Below are 13,767 nucleotides of genomic sequence, written 5' to 3'. Positions count from 1 at the left end.
TACATCCATACTGTAAACCCCTCCTGACCCCACACAGAAACTTCACCTTATCCAGCACCATGACGACCAGCACAGCAGAGTCCTGCAGAGTGCAGCCACGGAGGCCCCTGATCATGTGACCCCTGACTCCTCACCTCCTGTGACCTCATCACAGGTCCTGTGCGTGCAGAGAAGCCCAACAATGTCATTGCTGGGATTTATCAGGGCTGCGGTGGCCGGTGGGTCTCTGGGAGGGTGACCTGCATTGGGGGGCGTGGCGGCGACTGTTAGGAGCTACGTACGGTATCCCAGACAGCGTGAGTGGGCCCCCCATCTTGCCAGGGCCTGAGGGTGAGTATTATCTGGTCCACACTCACGGCTACTCAGACTTGACCATGTGGAAGACATGGTGGTGGTGGTGGCTAAGTGATTGGAAGCATTATTTGCTATCCAGCCAACAACCGTTTCACACTGCTCTGCATTCAATAGTGGTGTGGTGCAGACCCCTAGAAACTGGAACAGGAAGGTCGAGCGCAAAGATGTGGGTCTTTGCTGTGGCCCACATTCTGCTTGACCACAGCCTCGTCCTCTACATGCACCATCAGCATCACATCCACTTCACCGTTCCATGCCCCTTGCCTTGCCTGTTTTAAACGGACTACTGAAAAATTAGATGTGATAAGTCTGCCTACAAAGCAAACAATTTTACACAACAGATACACCAGGCCTCAACCTGAGATAACAGGCTGTATTTTTTTTATTATATTTGGGATACCAAAGACTGCTGGATATAATGACTGTGACAGCCAGGCCAAAAAAAGAAAATCAACGTAAACTGGCTAAACTTTAACCACGCACAGATAACAGCTGGCACGAAGATACTGCACCAAGAAATGGGTGGCCTTTTTTTGTTTTGTGGTCTAAATACTGCTATATTTCAGCAAAAATAACAGCCAGGCAAAAAAGAGAAAAAAGCCATAAACTGGCAACACTTTCACCACGCACAGATAACAGCTGGCACGAAGATACCGCACCAAAAAATGGGTGACCTGTTTTTTTTGCCCTAGATACTACTTTATTTCAGCAAAAATAACAGCCAGGCCAAAAAGAGAAAAAAGCCGTAAACTGGCCAAACTTTCACCACGCACAGAAAAGAGCAGGCACGAAGATACCTCACCAAAAAATGGGTGGCCTTTTTTTGAGCCCTAAATACTGCTTTATTTCAGCAAAAATAACAGCCAGGCAAAGAAAAAAAAAAAGGCTGTAAACTGGCCAAACTTTCGCCATGCACAGATAACAGCAGGCATGAAGATACTGCACCAAAAAATTGGTGGCCTGTATGTTTTTTTGGCCCAAATACTGCTTTATTTAAGCAAAAATAACAGCCAGGCAAAAAAAGAGAAAAAAGGCGTAAACTGGCTAACCTTTCAGTACGCACAGATAAGATATATGCAATGCTCTATATACACACAAACAGTGCCTGCAGGCCTTGCACTGATGTGTACACAGTGACGTACACTCCCCTGCCTGCCTACCACTGGAACCTATATAATGCAGAATTAGTCCTTAAAAGGACTGTTGGTTTAGTTGGATGTGAGGAAGGTAGACCCCACACTAACTAAGAAATGCCAAATTCTGACCCTATCAAGGCAGCCTGTAACGAATGGAAGCAGAGGCACAGATGGTGAGTTCACATTCGTTTTTTATTTTTAAAGTGGAACCTTTGGACCACGGTCCAGGGGGCTCCGAAGGGGGCATAACTAGTGAGCCCCGGGTACCCATAGTAAAGTTCCTCGGACAGGACCAGAGTGGAATACCCGGGGGACACAGGTGGTACCTCCAGTTAGACCCCGAACACGTGGCAGCTGTCCCAGAGGGACAAAAGGGGAGCAGATATAATGGATAAGACCGAGTATGCGGGAAGAAGCAGGCACTGGTGAGGAAGGTCCGGTTCCAGGTAGTTGGTAGAAGGCTGGCTCCAGTAATCTTATCGTAGTCCTCGGGTTCGGATGGCTAATGGCGGAACGGGATGGCACTCGCATAGACGAACAGCGGCGTATCTAGGGGGGGCAGCCGGGGCATTTGCCCCGGGTGCAGCCAGCAGGGGGCGCAGTCGGGCCGCCAAATGCAGCGGTCCGCAGTGTCCTCCCTGGCGGCTGCATTCTGCTTCCCCCCCGGCCTGGGAGTCGGCGGTTCTCTGTGTCAGCTGTCAAGCTGACAGCCGGCGCAGAGAAGGAGCGCGTGCCGGCTCCCAGGGAGCAATTACGCCAGTGAAATTGCAGTTCTGACCGCCGGGTCAGAGGGACGTTAGCAGCGTGATCAGGTCATGTGATCACGCTGCTGACGTCACTCCCCGATGCCCAGAGAGAACCCTGGTGGTAAGTGTGCTCCACTGTGGAGCTGAAGAACCACCAAAGATGGGAGATGGGATTTGTAGAGGGGATGGGGGTTAATGTGTGTGGGGATTTGTAGAGGGCATGGGGGTTAATGTGTGGGGGCATTAATGAGTGGGGATGGTGGTTAATGAATGGGGATGGGGGTTAATGTGTGGGGGGCGTTAATGAGTGGGGATGGGGGTTAATGAGTGGGGATAAGGGTTAATGTGTGGGGGGGGTTAATGTGTGGGGGCGTTAATGAGTTAGGATGGGGGTTAATGAGTGGGGATAAGGGTTAATGTGTGTGGGGGGTTAATTGATGGGGGTTTATGTGTGGGGGCGTTAATGAGTGGGGATGGGGGTTAATGAGTGGGGATAAGGGTTAATGTGTGGGGGCATTAATGAGTGGGGATGGGGGTTAATGGGGGTTAATATGTGGGGAGTTAATGAATGGGGATGGGGGTTAATGTGTGGGGGCGTTAATGTGTGGGGATAGGGGTTAATGTGTGGGGATAAGGGTTAATGTGTGGGGACATTAAAGAGTGGGGATGGGGGTTAATGAATGGGGATGGGGGTTAATGTGTGGGGGCGTTAATGAGTGGGGATGGGGGTTAATGAGTGGGGATAAGGGTTAATGTGTGGGGGGTTAATGAATTGGGATGGGGTTAATGTGTGGAGGCGTTAATGAGTGGGGATGGGGGTTAATGTGTGGGGGATTAATGAATTGGGATGGGGTTAATGTGTGGAGGCGTTAATGAGTGGGGATGGGGGTTAATGTGTGGGGGATTAATGAATGGGGATGGGGTTAATGAGTGGGGATGGGGGTTAATGTGTGTGGGGGTTAATGAGGTGATGGGGGTTGAGTGGAGATGGGGTTAATGTGTGGGGGTATTTGGAGTGGGGATGGGGGTTATTTAATGTGTGGGGGTATTTGGAGTGGTGATGGGGGTTAATGAGTGGGGATTGGGTTAAAGTGTGGGGGGGATTTGGAGTGGGGATGGGGATTTAATGTGTGTGGGGATTTGGAGTGGGGATGGGGGTTTTTTAATGTGTGTGGGGGGATTTGGAGTGGGGATGGGGTTATTTAATGTGTGTAAGGGATTTGGAGTGTGGATGGGGGGTTATTTAATGTGCATGTGGGGGGATTTGGGGTGGGGATGGGGGGTTATTTAATGTATGTGTGGGGGGATTTAATGTGTGTGTGAGGGATTTGGAGTGTGGATGGGGGGTTATTTAATGTGTGTGGGGATTTGGAGTGTGGATGGGGGATTTAATGTGTGTGTGAGGATTTGGAGTGGGGATGGGGGATTTAATGTGTGTGGGGGGATTTGGAGTGGGGATGGGGGATTTAATATGTGTGGGGGGATTTGGAGTGGGGATGGGGGTACTTAATGTGTGTGGTGGATTGGGGATGGGGGGATTTGGAGTGGGGATGGGGGGATTTAATGTGTGGGGAGATTTGAGGACACAAAAAGAGTATGTATGAGGAAACAGTATGGGGGATTGGTGCAGACACAGTATGATGGGTGCAGACAGTATGGGAAGCAAACGGGTTAATGTAAGTGGACACAGTATGGGGAGTGAGGGTGATGGGATGTGTGCAGACACAGTATGGGGAGTCGGGGGTATGTGTGAGCAGATAGTATAGAGAGTGAGGGGGTAAATATATGAGGAGACAGTATGGTGAACAGGAGGGATGTTAGAGGAGACAATATGAGGAGGGAGGGGAATAGTGTGAGGCGTCAGTATATTGCAGATATTTGTATTTAGGGGCATTATAATGACTCTTCTATCCTTAAGGGGATCATGTGGAGATTAGCTGCAGAAGACCGGAGAAGATTGAAGTCTGCAGATACGGCTGGTGATGAGAAAACTCATCATGGAGTCTGGACAAGAAGAAGAAAAGAAGGAGAGCGACTCCAGAGATGATGACATCTATAAGGTACCTGGATGTAAATGTTATTTGTGACACTGACTAATTCTCAAGTTTTTATTTATGTTAGGAACATTAAAGGGGTTGTCCAGGTTTGTGCTGAGTCTGCAGTCATTCCTTGTGACTGCAGACTTCTGAATTCTCACAGTGCTCACTGAACGCTGTTAGGATTCTCTTATGCCGGTAATTTACATACATGCAGTCACATGCTGACTAGACATGTGTGGCCTCACTCAATGAAAATGAACAGAGCGAGGCCAGACACGTCTAGTCGGAATGTGGCCAGAAGTATACAAATCACATACTTGTGCTGACATCATTGTACATCGGCAAGGGAGAATCCTAAAAGTGTGCAGTGCATTCGTTGTGAGAATTCAGAAGCTGCAATGTCAGGATTCAGCTCTGCAGGTTCCAGTACTCATCACATGGGCACTTCACTCATAGTTATGGTCCTGTGACAACGAGCTTCTCTTCCTGCTTCTCTCAGTTTTTTACTGAACATTGAGAGCATTAGGGAGAGCAGCTCGTGGGTACATGGCTAAGTGTGCAAGTCGCATATGTACTTGGGGGGGGGAGGGGGGGCGCCGAACCGAATTCTTGCCCTGGGTGCCAGAAAGCCTAGATACACCTCTGGAGACGAATACAGATGTCATAAGAGGTAGTTGGATACATGATAGTGATACTCTGTGGAGACAAACAGTGTGAGCAAGTGCAAACGGATTGCTAGCGCAGCACGATCAGAACACAGACAGAACCGGATGTAGCAATGATAGATACTTGTTGCTCCGGCACTCTCCCTATGGAGGAGAGGCCAGAAGTAGTAATTAGTGCGCTGCTATTGGATAATTGCTAAATTAAAAAATGCACGCTGTCCCTTTAAGAGACCAGAGGGAAGCGCGCTCGCATCCTAAGCACTTTCCCTGAAGGTCTGCTGGCAGCATGCCAGGAGGTGGGGGAGGGTGAAAGAGCAGGACGCTGAGGGACAGATAGAGCATGAGGACCCAGGCAGGGAGCTCACTGAGGCACAGGGACAGCGTGGAAAGCAGGAGCAGGTGGGAGACCAGAACTGGGAGCAGCGCCAGAATGGGGTGTAGAGCCAGAACGGGGACCAACTGTAACAGTAGCCCCCTCTTTATGCCCCTCTTCTTCAAGCCTCCTCAGGACCAAAGCCCCTCCAGTCCACCAGATAGTAGATCTTACCCCTAGCTTTCTTAGTGGCCAAGATATGCTCTACCTCAAAGACATCATCCTCAGAGACAGGATCAGGAGTGGTACCTGGGTCCTTAAACAAGGAGCTCAAAACTACTGGTTTGAGGAGGGAATCATGAAAGGAATTAGGCACACGTAAGGAAGTAGGCAATTTCAGATTGTAAGAGACCAGGTTGATTTGTCTCAAGACTTCAATGGGCCCAATGAACCGGGGACCAAATTTGTAGGACGGCAATTTCAGACGGATGTACTTGGAGGAGAGCCATACCTTGTCTCCGGGGCGAAAGGTAGGAGCATCTAGACGTCTCTTGTCCGCATGCTTTTTCATGCGTTACTGTCACGTCTCCGACAGATTTGGGGCCTGCTGTTCCGGTTGCAGCCACTAGGAGGCGCCGGGCCGCTACTTCACCGTCAGACTCGGGGACGCCTGTTCCTGCCTCGGCCACTGGGAGGCGCCGTGGTTCTATTACGTCGCCGTCAGACTCAGGGCCTATGGTCCCAGCTTTAGCCACTAGGAGGCGCCGGTCTGTCACGTCACCGTTGGATTCGAGGCCTGCTGTTCCGGTCACAGCCACTAGGAGGCGCCAGACCGCCACTTCACTGTCAGACTCGGGGACAGCTGTTCCTGCCTCGGCCACTGGGAGGCGCCGTGGTCCGCCCGTGAGTTATGGTGGTGACAGAGAAGTGGCTCCTGCGCAGGCATCTGGTGGGCGCAGGCTCCGCCCCTCTGTCAGTCATCAGGGGGTTACTGCAACTCCATCTGGCCTGGTCCTGGGGACGGCCCTAATGACATCACCAGTCCAGGAACCTGTGAGGGATGACCTGATCCCTCAAATACCTTGGGACTGGTCTTGCAAGCCGCTGGATATATTCTTGGTTCCCCTGTGTGTTACTTAGTGATTGATTTCTGTTTGACTCTGACCTCAGCCTGGATTTCTGACCCCTCTTTTGCCTGACGATTCTGTACTTCTGCTACTCTCCTAGTTTGTGACCTTGGCCTGGATATTCTGACTCTGCTACTTCCTAACGATTCTGTACTTCTGCTGCCCTCCTGGTTTTTGACTCTGACCTTGGCCTGAAATTGACTCTGCTATTGCCTGCAGTTTTTGTACTTCACTCTGACGACCGTCCTGCTCTGGCCGCTGCTCCTATTCAGACAGTACCTCCTGGGCTCTGTTGTAAATCCAGATCCCTGTATAGGGGTAAAGGGTATCAGTGTTTCTCGGGGTGTTGCCTGGCTGCAGCCCAGAACCGCAGACGGACGTTACATTATATCCGGCCATAAAATTAACTGCTTGTGTATATACCCAACATATACAAAAGCAGTCTCCCTGAACTTTTTTTTTTTTTTTCTTCTTCTGACTGAGCTGATTTTTAGCCTGAACACCTGTTGCAGTGCACAGCCTGGAAGATCTCTCTCATTTTCTTGGACAACTATGCGGCAGTCTGGAGTCTTCAGGGAGAGAGCTGCACCTCCGAGATCCATGCTCCTGGCACGTCGACCTCTGGGCAACTGCTCTGGCTATGGTTGCCCAGGGGCTCAGGTATTGCCCGCAGATGCGGCTAAAGTTTTATTACCCATTTCAGTTTCATGTGGTCAGAAATCACTGTGTTTAAATGCGTATGTGGATAGTGGCTCTGAAGGAAATTTTATGGATTCCTTGACTGCTAGGAATCTGGGTGTAACTCTACTAAAACTTAATGCCCCTATTAAAACCACGGCTATTAATGGCACGTCCATTATTCAGGAGGGGGTTAAGTTTGTTACTGCCAAGGTTGCTATGTCTGTGGGAGCCTTACACACTGAGCTGGTGTCATTTTTTGTGATGGACAATTTAACCTCTGCAGTTATTCTGGGTATGCCATGGCTACGCCAGCACAATCCTGTCATCGACTGGCACTTGGGTGACGTTGTACGCTGGAGCCCACAGTGTCAGAAAAATTGCATATCCTTGGCAGTAAACCAAGTTAAGGTTAAAACCCCCCACATACCATTTGCTTTCAGAGATTTTGAGGATGTCTTTTCTATTGTAGAATCTGAAAAGCTACCACCTCACAGAGAGTATGATTGCCCTATTGATCTGATTCCGGATGCCCGTCTCCCTAAGGGAAGAATATTTAATCTCTCTGGCCCAGAGCGTCAGGCCATGAATGACTATATTGCAGATAGCCTAAGAAAAGGGTTTATCAGACCGTCCATTTCTCCAGTTGGGGCTGGGTTCTTCTTTGTGGAGAAGAAAGATGGTGGTCTCAGACCCTGCATTGATTATCGGGAGTTGAATGCAATCACTATAAAAAACCAGTATCCGCTTCCACTCATCCCTGATCTTTTTAATCAGCTAACAGGAGCCCGTTGGTTTACTAAACTTGACCTCCAGGGGGCATATAATCTGGTCTGCATAAGAAAGGGAGATGAGTGGAAAACGGCCTTCAATACACCCCTTGGCCATTTTGAGTACCTGGTTATGCCGTTCGGACTCAGCAACGCACCTGCCGTATTTCAGCACTTTGTTAATGATATTTTTAGAGACATTTGTGGGGTGTATGTCGTGGTGTATTTAGATGACATTCTGATTTACTCTGCTGACCCTGTGACACACTCTCAACACGTCTGTTCTGTGCTACAAAGACTACGTGAACACTCCTTGTTTGCTAAACTGGAGAAATGTGTCTTTTTTGCTGAGGAGGTACAGTTTTTAGGATACATGGTTTCAGGTAAAGGCTTCCGCATGGATCCTGCCAAGGTCCAGCCTATTAAGGCTTGGGTGCAACCAAAATCGCTGAAAGCGCTGCAGCGATTTTTGGGGTTCGCTAATTATTACCACAAGTTTATTAGAGGTTTCTCAGATTGCCAAGCCACTCACGGATCTGACCAGGAAAGGGGCGGACGTGGCCAACTGGAATCCTGAGGCAATTCAGGCGTTTTCTACGTTAAAAGAGAGTTTTGTGGCCAACCCAGTTTTGGTTCAGCCGGATCTGGACCGTCCATTTATTGTGGAGGTGGATGCCTCTGAAGTCGGAGTGGGAGCAGTGCTATCACAAGGCACTACATCCCTCACTCAGCTTCGTCCATGTGCGTTTTTTTTCCCGCAAATTCTCTCCCACGGAGAAAAACTATGATATTGGGAATCGGGAACTATTGGCAATTAAATGGGCCTTCGAGGAATGGCGTCACTTCCTCGAGGGCGCCAAACACAAGATCACGGTAATTACCGATCATAAGAACCTGACATACCTAGAATCAGCAAAAAGGTTAAAGCCTAGACAAGCAAGGTGGGCATTGTTTTTCTCTAGGTTTCATTTTATAATCACCTTCCGCCCTGGTACAAAAAATGTGAGGGCCGATGCCCTCTCTCGCAGTTTCTGCCCCTCACAAGCCGAGGACTGTGAACCAGTTCCGATATTGGCCACTGGGATCATTGTGTCCGCAGTGTCATTGGACCTTCTGGAGGAGATCCGTAAATCCCCAGAACAAGCCCCTGACACTACGCCACCCAACAAATTGTTCGTTCCGCCTGCGTTTCGCCTACAAGTGCTTAGAGAATCACATGACTCTGTCTTAGCAGGCCATCCTGGTCTCAATAATACCGCCAGATTGATAACTAGGAATTTTTGGTGGCCGACGGTGGTTAAGGACTGCAAAGATTATGTCTTAGCATGTGAGGTCTGTGCCCGCGCCAAGTCCTCCCATACTCACCCTGCCGGCTGGCTCCAGTCCTTGCCCATCCCCGAGAGTCCATGGACCCACATCTCCATGGACTTCATTACGGACCTACCGTCCTCAGATGGAAAGACGTGTATCTGGGTGGTGGTGGACAGGTTCAGTAAACAATGTCATTTTGTCCCCCTGTCGGGGTTACCTAACTCGGAAACGTTGAGTAAACTGTTTATTGTACATGTGGTACGTTTACACTGTGCCCCGGTCAATATTGTGTCTGACAGGGGTACCCAATTTGTGTCAAAGTTCTGGAGGGCGTTCTGTAAACGCATTGGTATTGAATTATCTTTTTCCTCGGCTTGCCACCCTGAAACCAATGGGCAAACCGAACGTGTCAACCAGGCTCTGGAGCAATACCTTCGTTGCTACATCTCAGAACACCAGTCCGATTGGGCAGAACATCTGCCACTAGCCGAGTTTGCCCTAAACAATCAGTATCCGGACTCCATTAAGTCTACCCCCTTTTTCTGCAACCACGGGCTGCATCCGCGCTTTGGCTCATTCTCGGCCAGAATGTCGGAGCTTCCTGGGGTAGAGAAAAATATACATCATTTAAAAACCATTTGGTCTGAGGTAAACTCTAACTTGAAAGGGGCCCGGGTTAGACAGACCTCAGCAGCGAACAAACGGCGATCCAAAGGACCGCACCTGGGAGTTGGAGACAAAGTTTGGCTCTCCACCAAAAACATCAAGCTTAAAGTACCGTCTGCCAAACTGGCTCCCAGATTTATTGGTCCATACGAGATTATAGAGGTGATTAACCCGGTGGCCTTCCGTTTAAAACTCCCTCAGTCTTTCAAATTACCCAATGTCTTCCACAAGTCTCTCCTCAAGTTGTACCGCTCCCCAATTCACCCTGTCCCATCCCCTCCTCCTCCCGTTTCGGTCGGAGGGTCCTTGGAGTATGAAGTCCAGGGTGTCCTTGACTCCCGCCTTGTAAGAGGGTCCGTACTGTATCTGGTACACTGGAGGGGCTACGGCCCGGAGGAGAGGTCCTGGGTCCCTGCGCGGGACATGCATGTAAAAGCACTAATTAGAAGGTTTCACCTCCTTCACCCTGACAAACCAGGTTTTGAGGGTCCGGAGGCCCCTCTTGGAAGGGGGGGTACTGTCACGTCTCCGACAGATTTGGGGCCTGCTGTTTCGGTCGCAGCCACTAGGAGGCGCCGGGCCGCTACTTCGCCGTCAGACTCGGGGACGGCTGTTCCTGCCTCGGCCACTGGGAGGCGCCGTGGTTCTATTACGTCGCCGTCAGACTCAGGGCCTATGGTCCCAGCTTTAGCCACTAGGAGGCGCCGGTCTGTCACGTCACTGTTGGATTCGAGGCCTGCTGTTCCGGTCACGGCCACTAAGAGGCACCAGACCGCCACTTCACTGTCAGACTCGGGGACAGCTGTTCCTGCCTCGGCCACTGGGAGGCGCCGTGGTCCGCCTGTGAGTTATGGTGGTGACAGAGAAGTGGCTCCTGCGCAGGCATCTGGTGGGCGCAGGCTCCGCCCCTCTGTCAGTCATCAGGGGGTTACTGCAACTCCATCTGGCCTGGTCCTGGGGGCGGCCCTAATGACATCACCAGTCCAGGAACCTGTGAGGGATGACCTGATCCCTCAAATACCTTGGGACTGGTCTTGCAAGCCGCCGGATATATTCTTGGTTCCCCTGTGTGTTACTTAGTGATTGATTTCTGTTTGACTCTGACCTCAGCCTGGATTTCTGACCCCTCTTTTGCCTGACGATTCTGTACTTCTGCTACTCTCCTGGTTTGTGACCTTGGCCTGGATATTCTGACTCTGCTACTTCCTAACGATTCTGTACTTCTGCTGCCCTCCTGGTTTTTGACTCTGACCTTGGCCTGAAATTGACTCTGCTATTGCCTGCCGTTTTTGTACTTCACTCTGACGACCGTCCTGCTCTGGCCGCTGCTCCTATTCAGACAGTACCTCCTGGGCTCTGTTGTAAATCCAGATCCCTGTATAGGGGTAAAGGGTATCAGTGTTTCTCGGGGTGTTGCCTGGCTGCAGCCCAGAACCGCAGACGGACGTTACAGTTGGGAGGCTCTCTCCAAGGCAGTTTTGGTGTCCTTCCAAACTTTTGAGAAATCTTCGGAAAAAGTATCGGCAGCTGGAATGCCAGATGATCCAGAGAAGGGAAGAGGTATTCCGGGTTGCAGTCCAAACACAATCTGAAAGGGAGACTTTCCAGAAGATTCACTTACTTGATTATTGTAGGAGAATTCCGCCCAGGGCAGTAGGTCTACCCAGTCGTCATGATGCAAGTTGACAAAGTGATGCAGGAATCCAGCCAGGATTTAATTAGTACTCTCCACTTGCCCATTGGATTGGGGATGGTATGCCGTAGAAAAATCCAGTTCTATCTTTACCAGTTTACAAACTGCTCTCCAGAATTTTGATGTGAACTGGACGCCTCTGTCTGAGACGATGTGAAGAGGAAAACCATGGAGACGCCAAATGAAGAGATCCGCAAGTTCTGGAGCAGACAGTAGACCGGATAGCGGAATGAAGTGGGCCATCTTAGAGAATCGGTCGGAAGAGGCTGAAGCCTACCGGCGGGTAGGCATTTAACAGTCTTGTTACTGGAACAGGAAGGACAGGCTGTGACATACTCCTGGATATCCTTTGCCATATTAGGCCAACAGTAGTACTGGGTGATGAGTTGCAGAGTCTTCCTCTGACCGGCGTGACCAGCCAACTTGGAAGAGTGACCCCACCGAAGGACACGATTACATTCAGAGGCAGTCACGAGAGTTTTCCCAGGGGTGAAGCTGGGTAAGATCAGCAGAAGCAGCAGTGACTTACCTTGAAGGTTCAATGATGTGCTGAGGTTCTTCTTCCTGATCAGGAGGCAAAAAGGCTCTGGAGAGTGCGTCTGCCTTGATGTTTTTTTGTCAGCTGGACGGAAATGAAGGTCAAAATTAAATCAAGCAAACTACAGAGCCCAGCGGGCCTGACGGGGATTCAGCCTCTGTGTGGTTTGGAGGTAAGCAAGGTTTTTGTGATCGGAGAATATGACTACCTGATGAAGAGCTCCCTCAAGAAGATGTCTCTATTCCTGCAGAGCTAATTTGATAGCCAACAATTCCCGATCTCCAATGGAATAGTTCCTTTCTGCGGGAGAAAAAACCATGGAAAAAAACACAAAAGTTCATTCGGCCAGTAGAACTACTCCTGCACCTATGGCGGAAGCATCGACCTCAAGAAAAAATTGCTCATTAGAATCTGGACGATGGAGGACAGGTGCGGCAACAAAGGCTTTTTTGAGAGAAATAAAGGCCTCCTCTGCCTTGGGGGACCAATCCTTGGGATATGTACCTTTCCGGGTCATAGTTGAGATGGGTGCCACTCGGGTGGAAAAGTTTGGAATGAACTGCCTGTAGTAGTTGCCGAAGCCCAGGAACCACTGTATGACTTTCAGCCCAGACCAAAGGGGCCACTTGAGGACGGCCTACAACTTCTCTGGATCCATTTTTAATCCTGTGGAGGATACAGTGTAACCGAGGAAAGGCAAAGTGGATTGTTCAAAGAGGCATTTCTCAAACTTAGCATACAGCCTGTTCTCGCTGAGTCTCTGTAAGACCAGATGCACTTGCTTCCAGTGTGAAGCCAAGTTGGTCGAGAAGATCAAAATGTTGTCCAGGTAGACAACAACACATGTATAGAGTATATCCCTGAATATGTCATTGACAAATTCCTGTAAAACCGCGGGTGCATTGCTTAGGCCCAACGGCATTACCAGGTATTCGTAGTGGCTATCACGGGTGTTAAAGGCTGTTTTTCATTTGTCTCCTTCTTGGATTCAGATCAAATTGTAGGCCCCTCTGAGATCCAATTTGGTGAAGATCTTGGCCCCTCGGAGGCGGTCAAGCAGCTCTGAAATTAGAGGTAATGGATACCTGTTTTTTACCGTGATCAGGTTTAGGCCCCGGTAGTCGATACAGGGCCGCAAGGATTTGTCTTTCTACTTCACGAAGAATCTTGCTCCTGCCGGTGAAGATGATTTTCGGATAAATGCTCTGGCCATGTTCTCCTGGATGTAATCCAACATAGCTTGAGTCTCTGCTTGGGAAAGAGGGTAAACTCTCCCACGGGGAGGAGACTTTCCTGGGAAGAAGATCAATTGGGCAGTCATATGACCTGTGTGGGGGGAAGTCTCTCTGCCTCCTTTTTCCCAAAGACATCCGAGAAGGGCCAGTATGAGGACGGTAACCCTGGCAAGGAAGCAGGTTGGACAGGGGACGAAACTGGTTGAATCCGGGTTAAGCATTGGTCCATGCAGAAATTTCCCCAATGCAGAATCTCTCCTGTTCTCCAATTAAGAACCGGTTCGTGTATCTAGAACCATGGTAAACCTAAAAGCAAGGGATGAGACAAACCAGGGTACACATAAAAATGGATTCTTTCAGAGTGCATTAGACCTACCCGGAGTTCCACAGGCTCGGTTTGGAACTGGATGGGCTCGGTCAGTGGCTTGCCATCGACAGCGGTCACCCGCAATGGGTCAGGAAAACGCTGGACTGATAAGCGGTAATGATCCACAAT

The 13,767-nt window shown here is 49.9% G+C and overlaps 1 protein-coding gene across 2 annotated transcripts in view; it reads left to right on the top strand.

Annotated features, from left to right (window-relative positions):
- The first annotated feature begins 311 nt into the window (after positions 1-311).
- Positions 312-13,767, top strand: part of LOC141069485 (catechol O-methyltransferase-like) — a 102,004-nt gene continuing 88,548 nt past the window's right edge. Inside the window, exon 1 of one of the 2 annotated variants that reach the window (XM_073559077.1) lies at positions 312-330. Coding sequence is in view for 1 of the 2 variants with exons in the window: in XM_073559073.1 (XP_073415174.1) it covers positions 6,933-7,040 (108 nt within the window). In the remaining variant the exon portion in view is untranslated. Of the gene's footprint in view, positions 331-6,917; positions 7,041-13,767 lie in introns of those variants that run through there. The other variant, XM_073559073.1, reaches the window with a different exon arrangement.

This window comes from Dendrobates tinctorius, unplaced genomic scaffold, assembly GCF_039654945.1.
Source record: "Dendrobates tinctorius isolate UK_male_01 unplaced genomic scaffold, ASM3965494v1 ptg000265l, whole genome shotgun sequence".
Taxonomy (NCBI): Eukaryota; Metazoa; Chordata; class Amphibia; order Anura; family Dendrobatidae; genus Dendrobates; species Dendrobates tinctorius.
This window is presented reverse-complemented; position numbering and strand designations above follow the sequence as displayed.